The sequence below is a fragment of the Palaemon carinicauda genome, chromosome 16 (assembly GCF_036898095.1).
Source record: "Palaemon carinicauda isolate YSFRI2023 chromosome 16, ASM3689809v2, whole genome shotgun sequence".
NCBI lineage: Eukaryota > Metazoa > Arthropoda > Malacostraca > Decapoda > Palaemonidae > Palaemon > Palaemon carinicauda.
The window spans coordinates 17858465-17873643 of record NC_090740.1 but is presented as its reverse complement, the minus strand read 5'-3'; the positions used below and the strand labels follow the sequence as shown (position 1 = coordinate 17873643).

Genomic DNA, 15179 nt, shown 5'->3' with positions numbered 1-15179 from the left:
AGAGAGAGAGAGAGAGAGAATGTGTGTGAGAGTGTCAAATAACAATGCGCACCAGGCACCATCTAAATATCATGAGAAGCAGCAGCAGAACAGTTATGTTCTCTCTATACGGGCTACTATCACACATTCAGTGGCTGAGTTTCAAATACTCAATGTACCTTAATTTCATTAAAAGCTAATTCCACATACTGTATATGACTATTAACACTAATACCACTTGACAGTGTGTAAAACTAAATGAGATTTTCTAATAATATAATAGAGTTTTAAACAACGTTTATGTTTAAAGACATGCCACCTACCTCATTGCCTTTTGGTCTTGCTCCAGGCAAAAGAAAATAAGAGGAAGGATGGAAACTCCACAAGCAACACTAATTTACCTACAAACCTACAAGGTCAATTGGTGATGTCGATTCTTTTTTTTTTCTTGTATACTGTATGTCTAAGGGAGATGCTTACTACATGCTATGGATAATGTAAATTGATGGGTTTGTTTAAAAAGGGAAACATTTTGTTCATAAAAAATACTTCTCACTTCAGAAAAAAATATTGACTTCTTAAAAATTTAGTAGTTTTCCTCAACAAAATGCTTTAATTTAAAGGTTATCATAAATCACAAACAATCTTCAATATAATTAAATACCAAAGGCCACAAGATAGAATATGCAGAGCTTATGACTGATAAGAAAAAACAAGACTAGTGACCAGACCCATGACAACAAAAGCTACTGGTAAAGTCTCATCAAAGATATATAAAATGCCAAGCATCAAATCTAAAATATCCAGGTATCAATATGGTATTCATCTTGCACTTTGGTAGCACCACAATAACAGAATATACAGTATTGATGATTCTCATAGAAGATCTAAAAAAAACTATGAATTAAATCTAAAACATCAAAGGGTCCAATCATGGTTTTCATTTTCTATATTCAGCTAAGTGCTACATTTGAGTATATAGCAGACTGTACTGTAAGCATTCAGTGAAACTCTGTGAGTATGTTTGCCTCTAAATACAACACCATCCTGTTAAGACTACAGTGAACAGAGAATATCAACACAAAACAAGTGGAGTACAGTACATAGTTAGACCTTTACTACTCTAAAATCTTTGATGCAATTGTAGTAAACTTATATTCATCATAACGCAAGACAGTAACCACATAAGCACATCTAGGACGTGTAACTGTTGAGAATGTAAAACCCAATTATTCATAACTAACCTTTAGCAATTGGACTGCATTTCGTATGACCATGAACGCTGGTGGCTCTGGTGCCCTTGCCAAAAAGTCAGCAATGGGCATATTGGCTGGAGCCAAGAGTTTGGTGTGAAGACATAACTCCTGAAAAAAAATGTGTTTTATTAAAAAAAAATTCTTATTTCTTCACTCGCCTGATGTTCATATTGATTCTTCTCGAGAAGCGCAGTTTAATCGACATTACCAATGAAATATAATTTCAAAATTTTTCTTCTTGCTTTCTCTTCACTAAACATATGCCTTAGTAAATAGATGGAAGATTCTAGCATTAAGTGGTAAGAAACCCAGAACTGCAGTGCTATATACTCTTTGACTCTTTAGTTTCAAAGTTGAAACTATATCTACCTCTTGATATCTTCGAGTTAGTGGGGAGTCTGTATCAAAAGTAAAAGTAGGAGATGTAAAGAAGGCATTGAAAATCATGAAAATAAGCAGAAGATGGCCTAATGGATAATTTGTACAAAAAAAGGTAAAGCTTATGAGTAAAGACCATTCCCTTAAATGGTATTTGACTTAAGTTTAATTACAATTCTTATCAAATATAACAAAACTACCATTCCTTTCTCATTAATAGTAAAAGGCTACTACAAATGGCTTCTTTTTAGGCATTGTAAACCCATCCCAGGTGAATGGAGGCCAATGTGTTTCTTGAAAGGGGATCGGCAACGGGATTCATTTTCCCAGGGACGTGTTGAAGGGTAAAATTGTATTCAACCATGGCAAAGGAGGATGGGCATGTATATGAACATCAGGAGAGTATATACCTCCCCTGATGTCCATATTGCTGACTCCCACTCTCTATTGGAGGTGAGGAACAATTGAAGGAAAGAGAGGAATAATTTTAAGTACACATACTCCAACAAAGTTAAGGACCTATCCTGGTCCAGATTACTTCTGACGAACCATTCAAAATATGGTTTGAAACATGGCTCCAAATTGTTTAGTAGGAAATCCAAAATACCAGATTGTAGATTGTCTCAAAAAGTTACTTTCGATATAGCCTATACTTTTGATTGATTCTAAATAGAATACTAAATATAAATCTATAAATAAGAGTGACCCTATTTAGATAAGTGTAAAAAATAACTAAACCAAAAATTACTTGCACCACATCCCTTGCTGCAACTATGGGGCCTAGAGCCCAGCAGTCACCACAAGCAAACCATGCTTCTTTAAGCTGTTGCTAAAACACTTTCCAGAGAAAGGTTTCTACAAAAGTTAAGGGAAGTAGTTGCACTCCTAATATCAGGTACCTTGATTTTCAAGCCTTTTACAGTATTAGGTTTAGATCTAATTCCTTGTGAGCTTCTGTGACCAAATTTTTAATGAGGAATGACACCACATTTTTGGTCATTTGGCAACTAGGAACCCAAAGACCACAGAACAAAATAGGGACACTACCTCTAACAAAGAATTGAGGCACAGTCTCAGCCTTAAAATATTTGGCTCTAATTGAAGATAAAAAAGATAAAATCATATTGTATTCCTCAAACGTACCTTTATAGACAACACTTGTAATTCCCTTATGCATTTAGCTGAAGCTAAAGACAACAGGAGATGTTTTTGGTTAAGATATCCTTAAGAGAGATTTTTCAATGGGTCAAATCTTGTCCCTATTAAATACTGTAAAACCACAACCAAATCCAGAAAATTTACCTTGCCACTGAAAGTCTTCCGACACTAAATTATCTGAATGCATCAGCTATAATAACTGAAACTGATAGATCTGATCTAAAATATTTCAGAACAAAATTATGCATAGACCAATGTCCCTTAATGGCTGAAATAGAAAGTTTCTTGTGAAAAAAAAAAACTATTATCCAAGCTAGTTCTTTTCATGACAAGACTCCGAGGTTAGCACCAATCAAAATAAACTTTCCATCATATTTGATATATTTTATTGGTAGATTCTTTTAGAACCATTAATTTTAGAGGGATGTGAAAGCCCTTTATTTCTGAGAATACAGCAGATAGTCTTCAAGAGGTTAGATGTAGCACGGATGGGTTTGTATGTATCACTCTGATCCTGGTTGAGCAGATTAACTTTATAGGGAAACCTTCTGGGATGCTTTGACAATTTAGGCCATAGATCTGTGAATCATACTCTCTGTGGACAGAAAAGAACTAATAGCATCATCATTCTGTTCACAGAGATCCTGAACTTGATTAACACCTACCAAATCATGGCAAATGGAGAGAATACTTAACGATCTAGATTTGACCAGTCATGTAACAGAGCATCTACCTTCCAAGCTAAGGGATCCCGCATAGATGAACAAAAAACATTGATATTTTTTTCAGTGATATGGCAAGCATGCCTACTCCCACGCAACTCAACCACTTCTAAATCCCTTGACATATCAACATATGTAGACAATTCATTAGGCAAAATCTGATTCTTCTCGCTTTGATGGTCTCCCAATAAGTTTGATATTCCCCAGAATTAACTCCATAAGTAGAGTGATTCCTATCAGATTTGTCTGCTTTCCAATACACGGATGGAGATCTTGTACTCATCAATGTTCCTCTCATAGGCTAGAACTGATGCATTGTCCAAAAACACCAACACTGTCTTCCCTACAACTGGTGATCTGTGATTTTGAAAGCTTTTAAATATTGCTAGTAACTTTAAGCAATTAATGAGCAGTTTTGTCTCCTGCAGGGTCCATTTCCCTTGAAGATATAAATCCTCCCCATCCTTCCAGTGATACTGTACATCTGTGAACAAGGATAGGTCTGGTATTTTCAAATCCTAAGAGACTTCTTGTGACAATCAATTGTGACCATCCCACCAATTCATTAGCAGAGGTTGGTTTATCATCGATGGAACAGTAAGAACATCTAGATCAGTCGTTTTTTTCCAATATGAAGAGATTAAATCTAAATTCCCTCATTTTCAGGCATCCCAGTGGGACGAATATTTCCAAGGAGGCCATGGTTCTTAGAAGCCTCACCCACATTCGCACTGACATGGGCTTCAGTGTTTTGATTTTTTGTAAGAAAAAAGAAAAGTTTGATCCTCTTATAAAAGTAAAACTTGCATGCTATTATCAATCAAAAATATATAGAATCTTCTAAGACAGAGCCAGGAGGGAATTTATTAAATTGAACAGGACCCCAAACTGATCAAACAACCTAAGCAACCAAACTTCAACTCAAATCCTCTTCAATGAATTGCTTAAAATTAGTCAATCTTCCAAGGAGTAGGTACAAAAGAAAATTTAGTCCCAGTAACCTTAACCATTTCCAGATGGAAGATATAATCCTGGTAAACACCTGGGGGATGTCTTGAGCACAAAACATATTAGGAACTGGTCTCCAACCTGAGTTTTTGGGGACTACAAATAACATATTGTAAATCTAAAATCTCCTCAATCATAGCCTTCTTTAGAAGTTTCACAGTTTCTAGTGGTAGCAACTGAGCTTTTTCTATGTTGTTAAGATAACTTGGATAGAGAAGTGGTATCTTGGATAACAGAGGGTTAGAAATTAAGAGGGACTTGGTAACCTATTCGGACCAAAGCTAATACCCACTAAGAGTACATACTTTACATAACGACCACTATCCATTTTTGTAAAAAGTTCGACACAGAAATCTTGAAGTATGACGCAATTCCTGAGGCATCGTTTCTTGTGTAGTACTGTAGAGAATCTGACATCTACAGTAACCTAGTATTAATATTTATCCCATCTTCTTTTTCTATCTTGATCCCCATCTCCTACGCCTACTGATGAAGGGGCCTCGACTAGATTTCGCCAGTTGTCTGTATCTCGAGCTTTGGATTCAATATTTCTCCATTCATCATCTCCTACTTCATGCTTCATAGTCTTCAGCCCTGTAGGCCTAGGTCTTCCAACTCTTCTAGTAACTTTTGAAGCCCAGTTAAATGTTTGGTGAACTAATCTCTCATAGGAAGTGCAAAGAGCATACGCAGAGCATCTCCATCTTCCACTCACCATGATATTATCCAAGTATGACACTCTACTTCTATACATTAGAAAATTAAAAGATAGTGATAACATAACAAATTTGTAAGTAATTTGTATTTTTCCTAGTATACAAACCTGGAGCTATTTATAGGGTATACTTTTGGCATAGCTGAAAGACGAGCCATGATAATTTTAGTGAGGGATAACTACCCCATCCGCTAGTCAGCGGGTGGGGGGTGAGGTAGACTGGCTACCCCGTTCACTCACACCTCTCGGCTGAGTAACTGCTTTGCTTTATGGCAGGACTTCTCGGAGAACAGTGTGGTGGGCCAATTTGTATAAATAGCTCCAGGTTTGTATACTAGGAAAAATACAAATTACTTATAAATTTGTTATTTGTTCCGGCGTAGATACAAACCCTCCGCTATTTATAGGGTGACTTACTCTTAGGAGGGAGAAAGTCCTCACCAACTGGCCTTGGTTATGACCCGGGATCCTCTCTATTTTGATCTGTGATCAATAGTAGAAGGGACCCTACCCTCACTAAAATCAAATGTCGATATGAGGTAATGCACTGATAGCGGCTTGCAGAAGCTTCTGTGTGAGTGGAACTAACAGTGTGGCTTGTCTTTAACATAGGAACTCGAGCACACAACCTATTGTTCTTAAGACTTACCCAATACCCTCCCTCTAAAAGGTATTGGGGACGTAACAAAGTATTCTTCTATACTTAGGAGGCACAAGTGAAATGGGTCTTACCTGCAGCGAGGTGAGGTCAGCTATGCTGAGGCTTGCGGAGCTGTTTTCCTCAGAGGGGAGAAGGTGAAAGGAAGAAAGGAGCCAGTCATTCTTACTCATTCATCCCAGACTAATCCGGGTAACCTCAGCCCTAAACCCTCTACTACTTGTCCATAAAGGAGCCTGAGGTGTTTATACCATTTGTTGTGCGACCACCACAGGAACAATGGAAAAGGTCTCCACGATCTTTTGGGTTACGTCTTTGTAGGTAATGGGCTGTGAAGGTCGATTAACGCTTCCACATGCCCACTTAAAAGTATCTGCGCCACAGAGTAGTTTCTTGAATGCCAGGGACGTAGCAACGCCACTGACGTTACAAGCTCTGGGTCTTAAGATGGATGAGAGTCTAGATTGAGAGCAACCTCAATTGCCTTCCAATCCCAGAGGGGAAGGAAATCCTTGAGATCCTCCTCTTGACCTTCCCCGTGCTGATCAACAATGCCGACATACGGGGGGCGAGCTGGTATCGTTCTTTTAAGGTAACCCCACAGACTCCTCACTGGGTAAAACCCCAGTTGATGGGTTTTCGGTTACCGAACGAAGACTCTTTATTCGAAATGGGCTGCACCTAGGGTACAGCACACTTGGATTTTGAGTCTCGGCAATCTACTCAGGGACACCGCTGAGGATTACTTCTCCCCCGTCTCCTAGAGTAGAAGACATCAGAAGATGGGTCATACAACACACTAACTCTCTTGGTAAAAGCGCAAGCGAGTAGAAAGGCCGTCTTCCATGAAAGGAAGCGATCTGCTGCCTGGCATAAAGGTTCGTAGAGAGGGGCCTTCAGGGACTGAAGGACCCGAACTGCATTCCCAGAAGGAGGTTGACATCCGAAGAGGGACAAGTTATCTCAAACTTGTATAAGTAAAGGCATCAATGGGAGAGAATCCCCTTCCACGACATCAGTCACAAAGGACCGAACACTTCGCCTGGAAGACCGACGCTGAAAAGTGTCCTAGGTGCCTAGACATCTTTTCCATGACTCGTTGCGAAAGGCCTCTCTGAGAGAGGTGGTGTAGGATCGTCCCAGGCGTGAAATCGAAGCAAAGCTACGGCTTAGGAAAGTGTTAGCATGTGGCTGCTTGGAAGATCGTGTCGTGGAGGAAGATCCCTCGGAACGTCAGGAGCTGTAGAAGGTCCAGGAACTATTCTGCGTGTTGCCATAGCGAAGTTATTGGAGTCATTGATAAGATCTTGCTTATCCTGACTTGGCTGAGGACTTTTTCCACCAGACCAAATGGGGGAAAAAAACCCCTCTAGGCCTCCCCACCGATTTTGGAAAACATCTTGTTTGAGGGCCTGGTGTTCCGGGACTGGGGAACGGTCAAGCGGGAGCCTGAAGTTCAAGGCCCCTGCGAGCATAACCACAGTCGGGGACCTCACAAAGTTAAGATTTTGTTGGATACAAGATTATTCCAAGACACTAGGAGCCCACTATCTGGGGGGTTTTGCAAGCACATTCCTGTACCGGGAATGACGCGAGCGGATGGGGGCAACTAGTTGTCCTCTGACCATCTGAGGCTTCTACTGCTAGATGGTTCTCTAAGAGAGGTGAATGCTGGTACCTTTCTGAATCAAGCCAACGGACGAGGATGGAATGGTGCGGCATATGCTCCCCCCCCCCCCCCTCCCTCTCTTTTGATGCATTAAGGAAAGCCTCAGATCCAGAGGGAAGACGAGAAGACAGGCCTCTTTGCAGAAGCTCTCGTCTTCCACCCATCATCCGCGGATCGTCAAATAAAGCTGTAATTTTTTCACTACACTAACTGGAAATACAGTCTGAATAACATCGTAGCCTAGTGAAAGAGTGCATAGGATAATTTTATATCTTGAATTTAGCTTCAAAATTAGCCTTTAAAACTCGCATGTGTCGCATGTGTACCGTAGCAAAGGCAAGGCAAAAGTCGGACAAAACATGTAAGATGGGATGATGTGCGAGATGTACACGCGAGGAGACAAAAGAGCAAGAGAGAGGACTGTGACAGCCTGTGAGGCCGAGTAAGCAAAAGCTGGGGCGAGCTGGGCGGTGAGAGAGGGAAGTGGCGTGAAGCGCGCCCAATGTAAAGGAGTGTGTGCTAACAGAAATCGTTCTGTCAAGATTTTTTAGCGCAAATGTTTGATTTTTTTAATAAGTAATACCGTTCTCTGTGTCGCAATCTACTGAGATAACTAAGTATAAACTCATGTAAAGTGTGGGCTGACTGTATGTCTTCTAGGAGTTGAACGCAAAGGAAGAGGATTGACTTCCATAAGAATTATGATAGTCCAACACGGACGTCCTTCCACAACAGGACAAGTCATTATGCAACTTGCTTTGCACTCATTATGAAAGAAGAGAGAAAACAATTCACGCAAAAGCAATGAAAACTTCAATGGCCTACAACGGACATCTGAACGTCAGCATGGCTCAAGATAAAGTGGGTTCCTCACTTCATGTTAGAGAAGAGCATGTCATACTGGTTGCCAGATCCCTAATGATTCTTTATTGGCCACACCAGCTTTCGTGCCATAGTATATCTGTCTTAAATGGCAAAGGTTTCTTTATGCATAGGAACAAATATGGTTATATGTAATTGGTTTGTATAAAAAAATAATTTCAAAATAAGTGCATATTAGACAAATTATAAGGAAACTTAATAAAAATTATAATTATCCAACCCTCACTATAGTGATAAATCATTTGCCTTATATATCAAATAGAAAATAATTTGGTGATAAATTTACCTGCAATGGAGTTCTTAGAATTTCTGGAGTCTGATGTTGCTGCAATGAATTATAACGACTACGTGAGAACAGATGATAACATATGCCTGGCTGACATCTTCCTGCTCGACCCCGACGCTGTTGACTTGAAGCTTGAGATATCCATACAGCTTTCAGACATGACACTCCAACCATCGAATCATAACTCATCTACAATACAGAATTTTAAATTACTTTTATGATTTATAAATACAAACTTCTTATACCTTACTATCAACATTATAAGGAGCACTGTTAACATTAAGCTAAGTTACTTCAGCAGTTAAGACTTCATTAATCCCTCATTACTAATAGGAGATCCATCTCCAAAGATCTACAGCCACCATATGATTCCTAAGTAAGGTGAAGTCTTTGTTGAAAAGTACAAAATCAAGGGATAAGGATAGCATTCTAAGAAAATTAAATAAAGGTTTAAATTTAAGGAAGATGAAATCACTTTAGTTTGAATCTTTTAGGTATCCATAAAATTCATAAATAGACTTCATCACTTGCAACATAAGTCTTTATCATAAATGAATAATCTTTTAAGGATTTTTTTTATAAACTCCACTAATTATAAAATAGTCTCAATGCAGTGAGCACAATTTCTTTAAGCATTACTTTATCTGGCCGACTGATAAGGAGTGATAGGCCACTCTGAGCACAAGAACGCTCGCCAATTTGTGCGAAAACATAGTAACAATTGTTCATATAAGTCAGTCTCCTGAACTAAAGTGATACACATTAATAAAGAACATTAAATGGTCCCAATTACTGCCAACACATTCTTGTATCATCATATAAATAAGGTGAAATGCTTTCAAGGTAAAATGGCATTTCCAAGCATCAGCATTAAGAATTGAACTCAATATTATTTTTAAATAGTAGACATGATAAAAACCACTATGATTCCATCTACCACGACTTACTTGGTTGCATTCCTAACAAATTATATTTCAACATTATTTTAGCTTGTGTGTGGAAAAAATTGGAATAAAAATTTCGTCCAAAAAGTGGTTGGTTACCTGAAATGTTAATGAGTTGCTCTCAATAGGCAGTACAGAAGTACTTCTGAATCACTAACAAAGATTAGAAAGGAACAGAATATATGGAATTGGGGTAAAATAACCTGATACTGGTTCGAGTAATGTCTATTAGTACCATCAGATAAAGTGATGTTATTTTTGTTTCAAAATAAATATACAAAGTGCAAGATTTGCGAAGTTCAAATAAAAAAAGAAGATTTTTTTTGCTCTCCACCCTCTGTGGACTAACCAACACAGTGTTGTCCTCATATTGAAAGATGCTGTGGCCTGATTGGTAACATCTCTGCCTGGTGTTTGCCAGTCGGGAGTTTGAATCCCGCTCAGACTCGTTAGTGCCATTAGTGTCTGCAACCTTACCATCCTTGTGAGCTAAGGTTGGGGGGTTTGGGGGAGCCTATAGGTCTATTTGCTGAGTCATCAGCAGCCACTGCCTGGCCCTCCCTGGTCCTAGCTTGGGTGGAGAGGAGGCTTGGGCACTGATCATATAATATATGGTCAGTCTCTAGGGCATTGTCCTGATTGCTAGGGCAATGTCACTGTCCCTTGCCTCTGCCATTCATGAGCAACCTTTAAACCTTTAAACCAAGCCAGATATTCATCATCAAGCTCTGGGTTTATTATTCCAGGATATATCTAAGCATTTTGGTCCAGACCAGGAGGTAAAGTGATGACTCCTGTCAACCTCCTAATGACCTGGTTAAGAAGATGCAAGAACTCGTAGACACTCAAGGAAAACCTATATCCATGGAGGATTTGTTGTCAGACTGTATGGTCATTATGAAAAATGGGTTGTATACATTTGGCTATCCTTCCCCTCATCTGGGAGGATGGTGAAGAAACTTATAAAAAAAACTTCCTTGTAAGAAAAGTGGCTCAATCATGTGGCTCTCATACATCTAGTGTCCTATCCAAAAAATAACAGAGCGACTGCTGCACCACAAGGAAGGTGAATAAAGAAGGAGTAGAAGGCCTAGTATATTTACCTCCCATTCTAGGTTCACATCACGACTGCTATCTTAGACAAGATGTTTCTTGACTTGTGAATGAGCTAGGTTTGCTACACAATCTATTGAGCAACCATTACCAGGACAAGGAATCAGTATCTAGGATCTGTCTGTAAACTCCCTTAGGAATTATGCACCTGGCAGGTTCTTTCCAAGAGATGGGATAGATCCAATACATCTAATTTATTGTGCATGAATCCGGGATGGTCCCCGTGTCTCATTGCTTGTGAGGAAATTACGTTTGATTTACTTAAAAAGCCCAAAAGAAACCGTGTTCTAAGATCACTTAATCTTTCTGTGATAAGAGGAATCCTAGTGCCATATCAGAACCAGGAGACAAGTCACTTTAGTTCCTGCTAGTCACTTGTAAGGAAGTGATGAAGAAAGATACACTCTTGCAGGGGAGAGATGAAGAAGGATATAAAGTTGTGAACGCTTAGGCTCTAGGTCTTGTACCTGAACTACTGAAGCACATTGGTAGAGATCCACCTTTTTCAGAATAATTTTTGGCACAGGCAGTAAGGTCATTTCCTACTTTCTTTGTAAGGACTAGACTAGTTGAAAATATTCAAGGATAGAAGCCTTATCTGCCGTCTCTTCCGCTGCTCAAGAGACGGCTGCTTGAGAGGATTGCAAACTTGTGATATATTTTCTGTGGCTTGAGCTCCACAATACATGGTCTTGTTGATACTCATTAACCCTTTTACCCACAAGCTATTTGGAACTTTCCAACCCTTAACACCCAGGCGTTTTTCTTTTTCAAACACGTTTTGCAATATTTTTTTTTTAGATTGCGCTCACAGCCTTAATTTTTGTCATAGAGAGGTCAGGTTGGTGTCATTATTTTGGAAAATGCCTGAAGTTTCTCATAAATTTATAAAAAACATGCAAAAAAAAAAAATTGCAAATATTAGTTTTTTGCAAGGACGTACCGGTACGTCCATGGGGGTTAAGGGATGAGTTTTGTGAAACGTACCAGTACGTCCATTGGGGGTAGAAAGGTTAAGGGTCCAGACCTCAGACCTAGTTGAAAACATGAGTCGATGGCTGAGCAGTATCCTTCATCGCATTATTGAGAAGCTTCCTTGATGAATGAAGAACTGCTGATCCAGATACCATTGTTTGTATGGCTGCTTGAGAGAGATCAGGTTCCAACTGATCCTTGCTGTTACCAAGCAACTGTTGAGAGATTAGTGAGACAGGAAGATGGGCAAAAAGAAGTGAACATGAAGATTCCTATGAATGTTGTAATGTGTCCTCTAACCCTGCAAATGGAATGGGACTAGGTAGCTGAAACTGGAAATTCCTGTACATCTGAATGGCAAGCCAGTTGGGCGATGGTCAAAACCTGAAGTACGAAGCCTTTCCGTCCCGCAATGATGTGAGGATCACAAATAACCCTACACAGAGTTACTGCCAACTCAGAGGGTTTGCTTTCACAGTCCTCCTACTGAAATGAATTTAAGAAACGGCCCTACCTTGTCGATTTTCCAAGAGTGTGCTTGTTTCATAAGGGTCAGTGAAACAAGCCCATTTGTTGACAAAAGTTATGAATGCAAGGTTGTTATCTCTCAACATACAGAGTACTTTACCAAACTTATTTGTGAAGTAGTCACATTGTAAACATTGCTGGTAGGTTGAAAAGCAGTTGTCTTTCTAACAAGAACCAGTTCCCTGCGGTAATTATGTATGCCCTATGTGCCCACCCTCCTAGGAATCATCTATACCTGGCGGGATTGCTGGAAGCGTAGTTCGATTGAAACTCCCCTAGAGAGGAAATCGTCAGTTAGCGATCAATCCTAATCAACATGAATTTTCTATTTCACCGAAACCAGAAGTTAGAAAAATTCCTGGCTGCTTACCACTGATGCTTCCAAATCATGGCAAAACCACTGGTGCACCCATTGACAAGGTTATATTCAGATGATGTTACCGTCCAACCGGAAGTTATTAGTCGTCCTGGAGCAACTGCTTTTTTCTTTAAGTTTGCTGAAATAAATGTTCAATGTGTTATCAGCATACTTTGGTCCTCTATTTCTGCATAGCCACATGGCTGGGTTACTGATAGAATATATTTCTTGTACTATGGCAAAGGGAAGTCAACTTTTTTAGTCTTGGAGCATCACCTTTCAGAGGGAGACAGGACAAGCCAATTGTCAATAAAATCCAAGAGGGAAATTTTGATCTAGAAGGCACAAGAAATGCGAGCATGAACTCTCATGGCAAAAAGCAGTCTGAAGCTATGGTTTGAGCTGAAAACCAAACCCTAGACTAGGAGATTACAACACACAAAAGGATAAATATCCAGATGTATGAACCCTTCAGATTCACTGAGCAGGAGAGGTCCTCTTCCTGATGGCAGAAAGTACTATACTTGCTGTTTCCTTTGAAAAGGAAATTCGATCACTAAGCTCCCTGGGGAACAGTCTGGAAGACCTTCAATTGTGTATCTCTCCTTGTGTTCCTTCATGTCCAAAAGGTGGCTTCAGAGTCAGATGTTTCGGGTTTATGCGAAGTATATGACTGTACTCAACAAAACATTGAGTAAGCCACTGACAGACTGTTCCTGAAAGTGGCTTATAAGGTAGGAGATTCCATGCTTGTGGCTTCCTAGGTAGGAGATTCCATGTCTGTCTTACATCAGGTCCCGTCTTCAGTGCTGCAATCGCCAAATCCATGGACAGTGGTGATGGAGTCACCGAAGCGTTTCGAGAATTTCATGAGGTGGAAGAAAAATGATGGCTTAGTCTCGTACGAGGCCTAATACTAATGGTAGGAGCCTACACTCCAGTACACAGCATCAAACCCCTTCTGTGTGGTAGAGTTTAGGTAGTTCTTTCCATCTTGTCTAAGTGAAGACACTCACTGAGAGGAGAAAATAGTTGAACATTCTGTAAGTAGAAAGTGGGGTGGCGCCCTTTATTCCTAATAGTGTACATGTTCATTCTTATAGGAACTAAGCGCACAAAGCAGGTGCATGAACTTCTGCACCATGTACTGGCATGTCTATTTGGGGATGGGTACATTTCTGAAAGATATCCTCTCATCTCGTGAGTGAGGCGAAAATGTATTAGGATCCCTTCCTTGAAAGGAACAATCTTGTCCCACACTATCAGCATCATAGGCAGAAAAACTAAACGCGTCACTCATACATGACTCATATTGATTGGTCTTCCTGGACTTATTCCACAACATCACCTTGATATTTCATCAAAGAATCCTTCTTTGCATAGGATACCTGTCAAACACTCCACGAACGGATCAGAGGCGACCGAATACCTGTCCTTGGTCAGACATCCTTACCGAGAACCACGTAAGTACAACGTGACTGTACGAGTGCCGAGACCGGAATTGAGAATTCTCGTTCCAACCCCTAACTTGCGAAGTCAACTGTTCCAAACCAGTAATTTGCAACGGAGTTGGAAGATCTTGGCTTCTGGGAAACCTAGTCATGGATCTGTTTCTGAGAGAAGGAAAATCTAGGTCAATAAGCAGTATCAGCCCTTAGGCCTATCTCAACCGATGGTAACCCCAAGACGTCTCGAGAATGTCCTGATGTAAAAGCTGCCCACTTCTGACCAGCAGTGCTCATGCTTGGTCTAATAAAGAACCAATTACTGGTAGGAGGGGCACATGTTCCTTTACCTTGTACCGAAAACCCTTCCCCTTAGTTGGGGTTTTGTACAGTACTACTCCTTCCACAAAGCCATGCAGAGGAATAGGTCAAAGTCTCAAAAGACAGATCGGTCGTCCTGTGCTTTGGTGACCTCTTCTTCCTCTTCAGGGTGGCATAAGTGTTGAGAAGAAGCAGGTACCAGAAACAGAGGATCTAGTTACCAACTGACTTGAACATAACGATTACCAGAAGCATGATCGTGAGTTCAGATAGTGCGGATCCTAACATCTTGGTTCCAGGTCATGAGGTTTCCGATTGGGGCTGTTAGTCGTATAATTCCTACTCGAGGCTGGCAATCATATGGTTCCCAATTGTGGCTACCTATTGTAGGGTTCCAGGTACCGTCTGATACCGTGGAAAACAATGATCATTCAGAACAAGTAGAGGAGACCTGTACTACCAGTGCAGAGCATCATCGGAACTTTCCTGTAAAGACAATGCACAAAGGGAAAGAACACAAGGAAACTTCTATGCTCATGAAAGGAAGCGCTAATAGCCCATATAAAAGATGATACCAATCAAATGTTCTTCTTCCACTGGTATCCATTAATAGGAACATTGGACTGAAGCAGCTACTGGAAGTTCTGTGACAGAATCTCTACGTCAGAATGTACTATGGTCATCATCCCTTGTAGATATGTTCCCGGTACACATTGTCCCCCATGTCCATGTATGCAGGGAAAGATCAGTCAAGGGTGTCCCCATCACTCAGCATGGCAAAGTA

The 15179-nt window shown here is 40.2% G+C and overlaps 2 protein-coding genes across 3 annotated transcripts in view; both read right to left on the bottom strand.

Annotated features, from left to right (window-relative positions):
* Positions 1 to 15179, bottom strand: part of LOC137655672 (3'-5' RNA helicase YTHDC2-like) — a 388907-nt gene that overhangs the window by 93150 nt on the left and 280578 nt on the right. The window lies entirely within an intron of this gene.
* Positions 1 to 15179, bottom strand: part of LOC137655891 (3'-5' RNA helicase YTHDC2-like) — a 138496-nt gene that overhangs the window by 13822 nt on the left and 109495 nt on the right. Inside the window, exons 16-17 of the mRNA XM_068390115.1 lie at positions 8712 to 8900; positions 1224 to 1343 (exon numbers count right to left, since the gene is read on the bottom strand). Coding sequence (XP_068246216.1) covers positions 1224 to 1343; positions 8712 to 8900 — 309 coding nt within the window. The remainder of the gene's footprint in view (positions 1 to 1223; positions 1344 to 8711; positions 8901 to 15179) is intronic.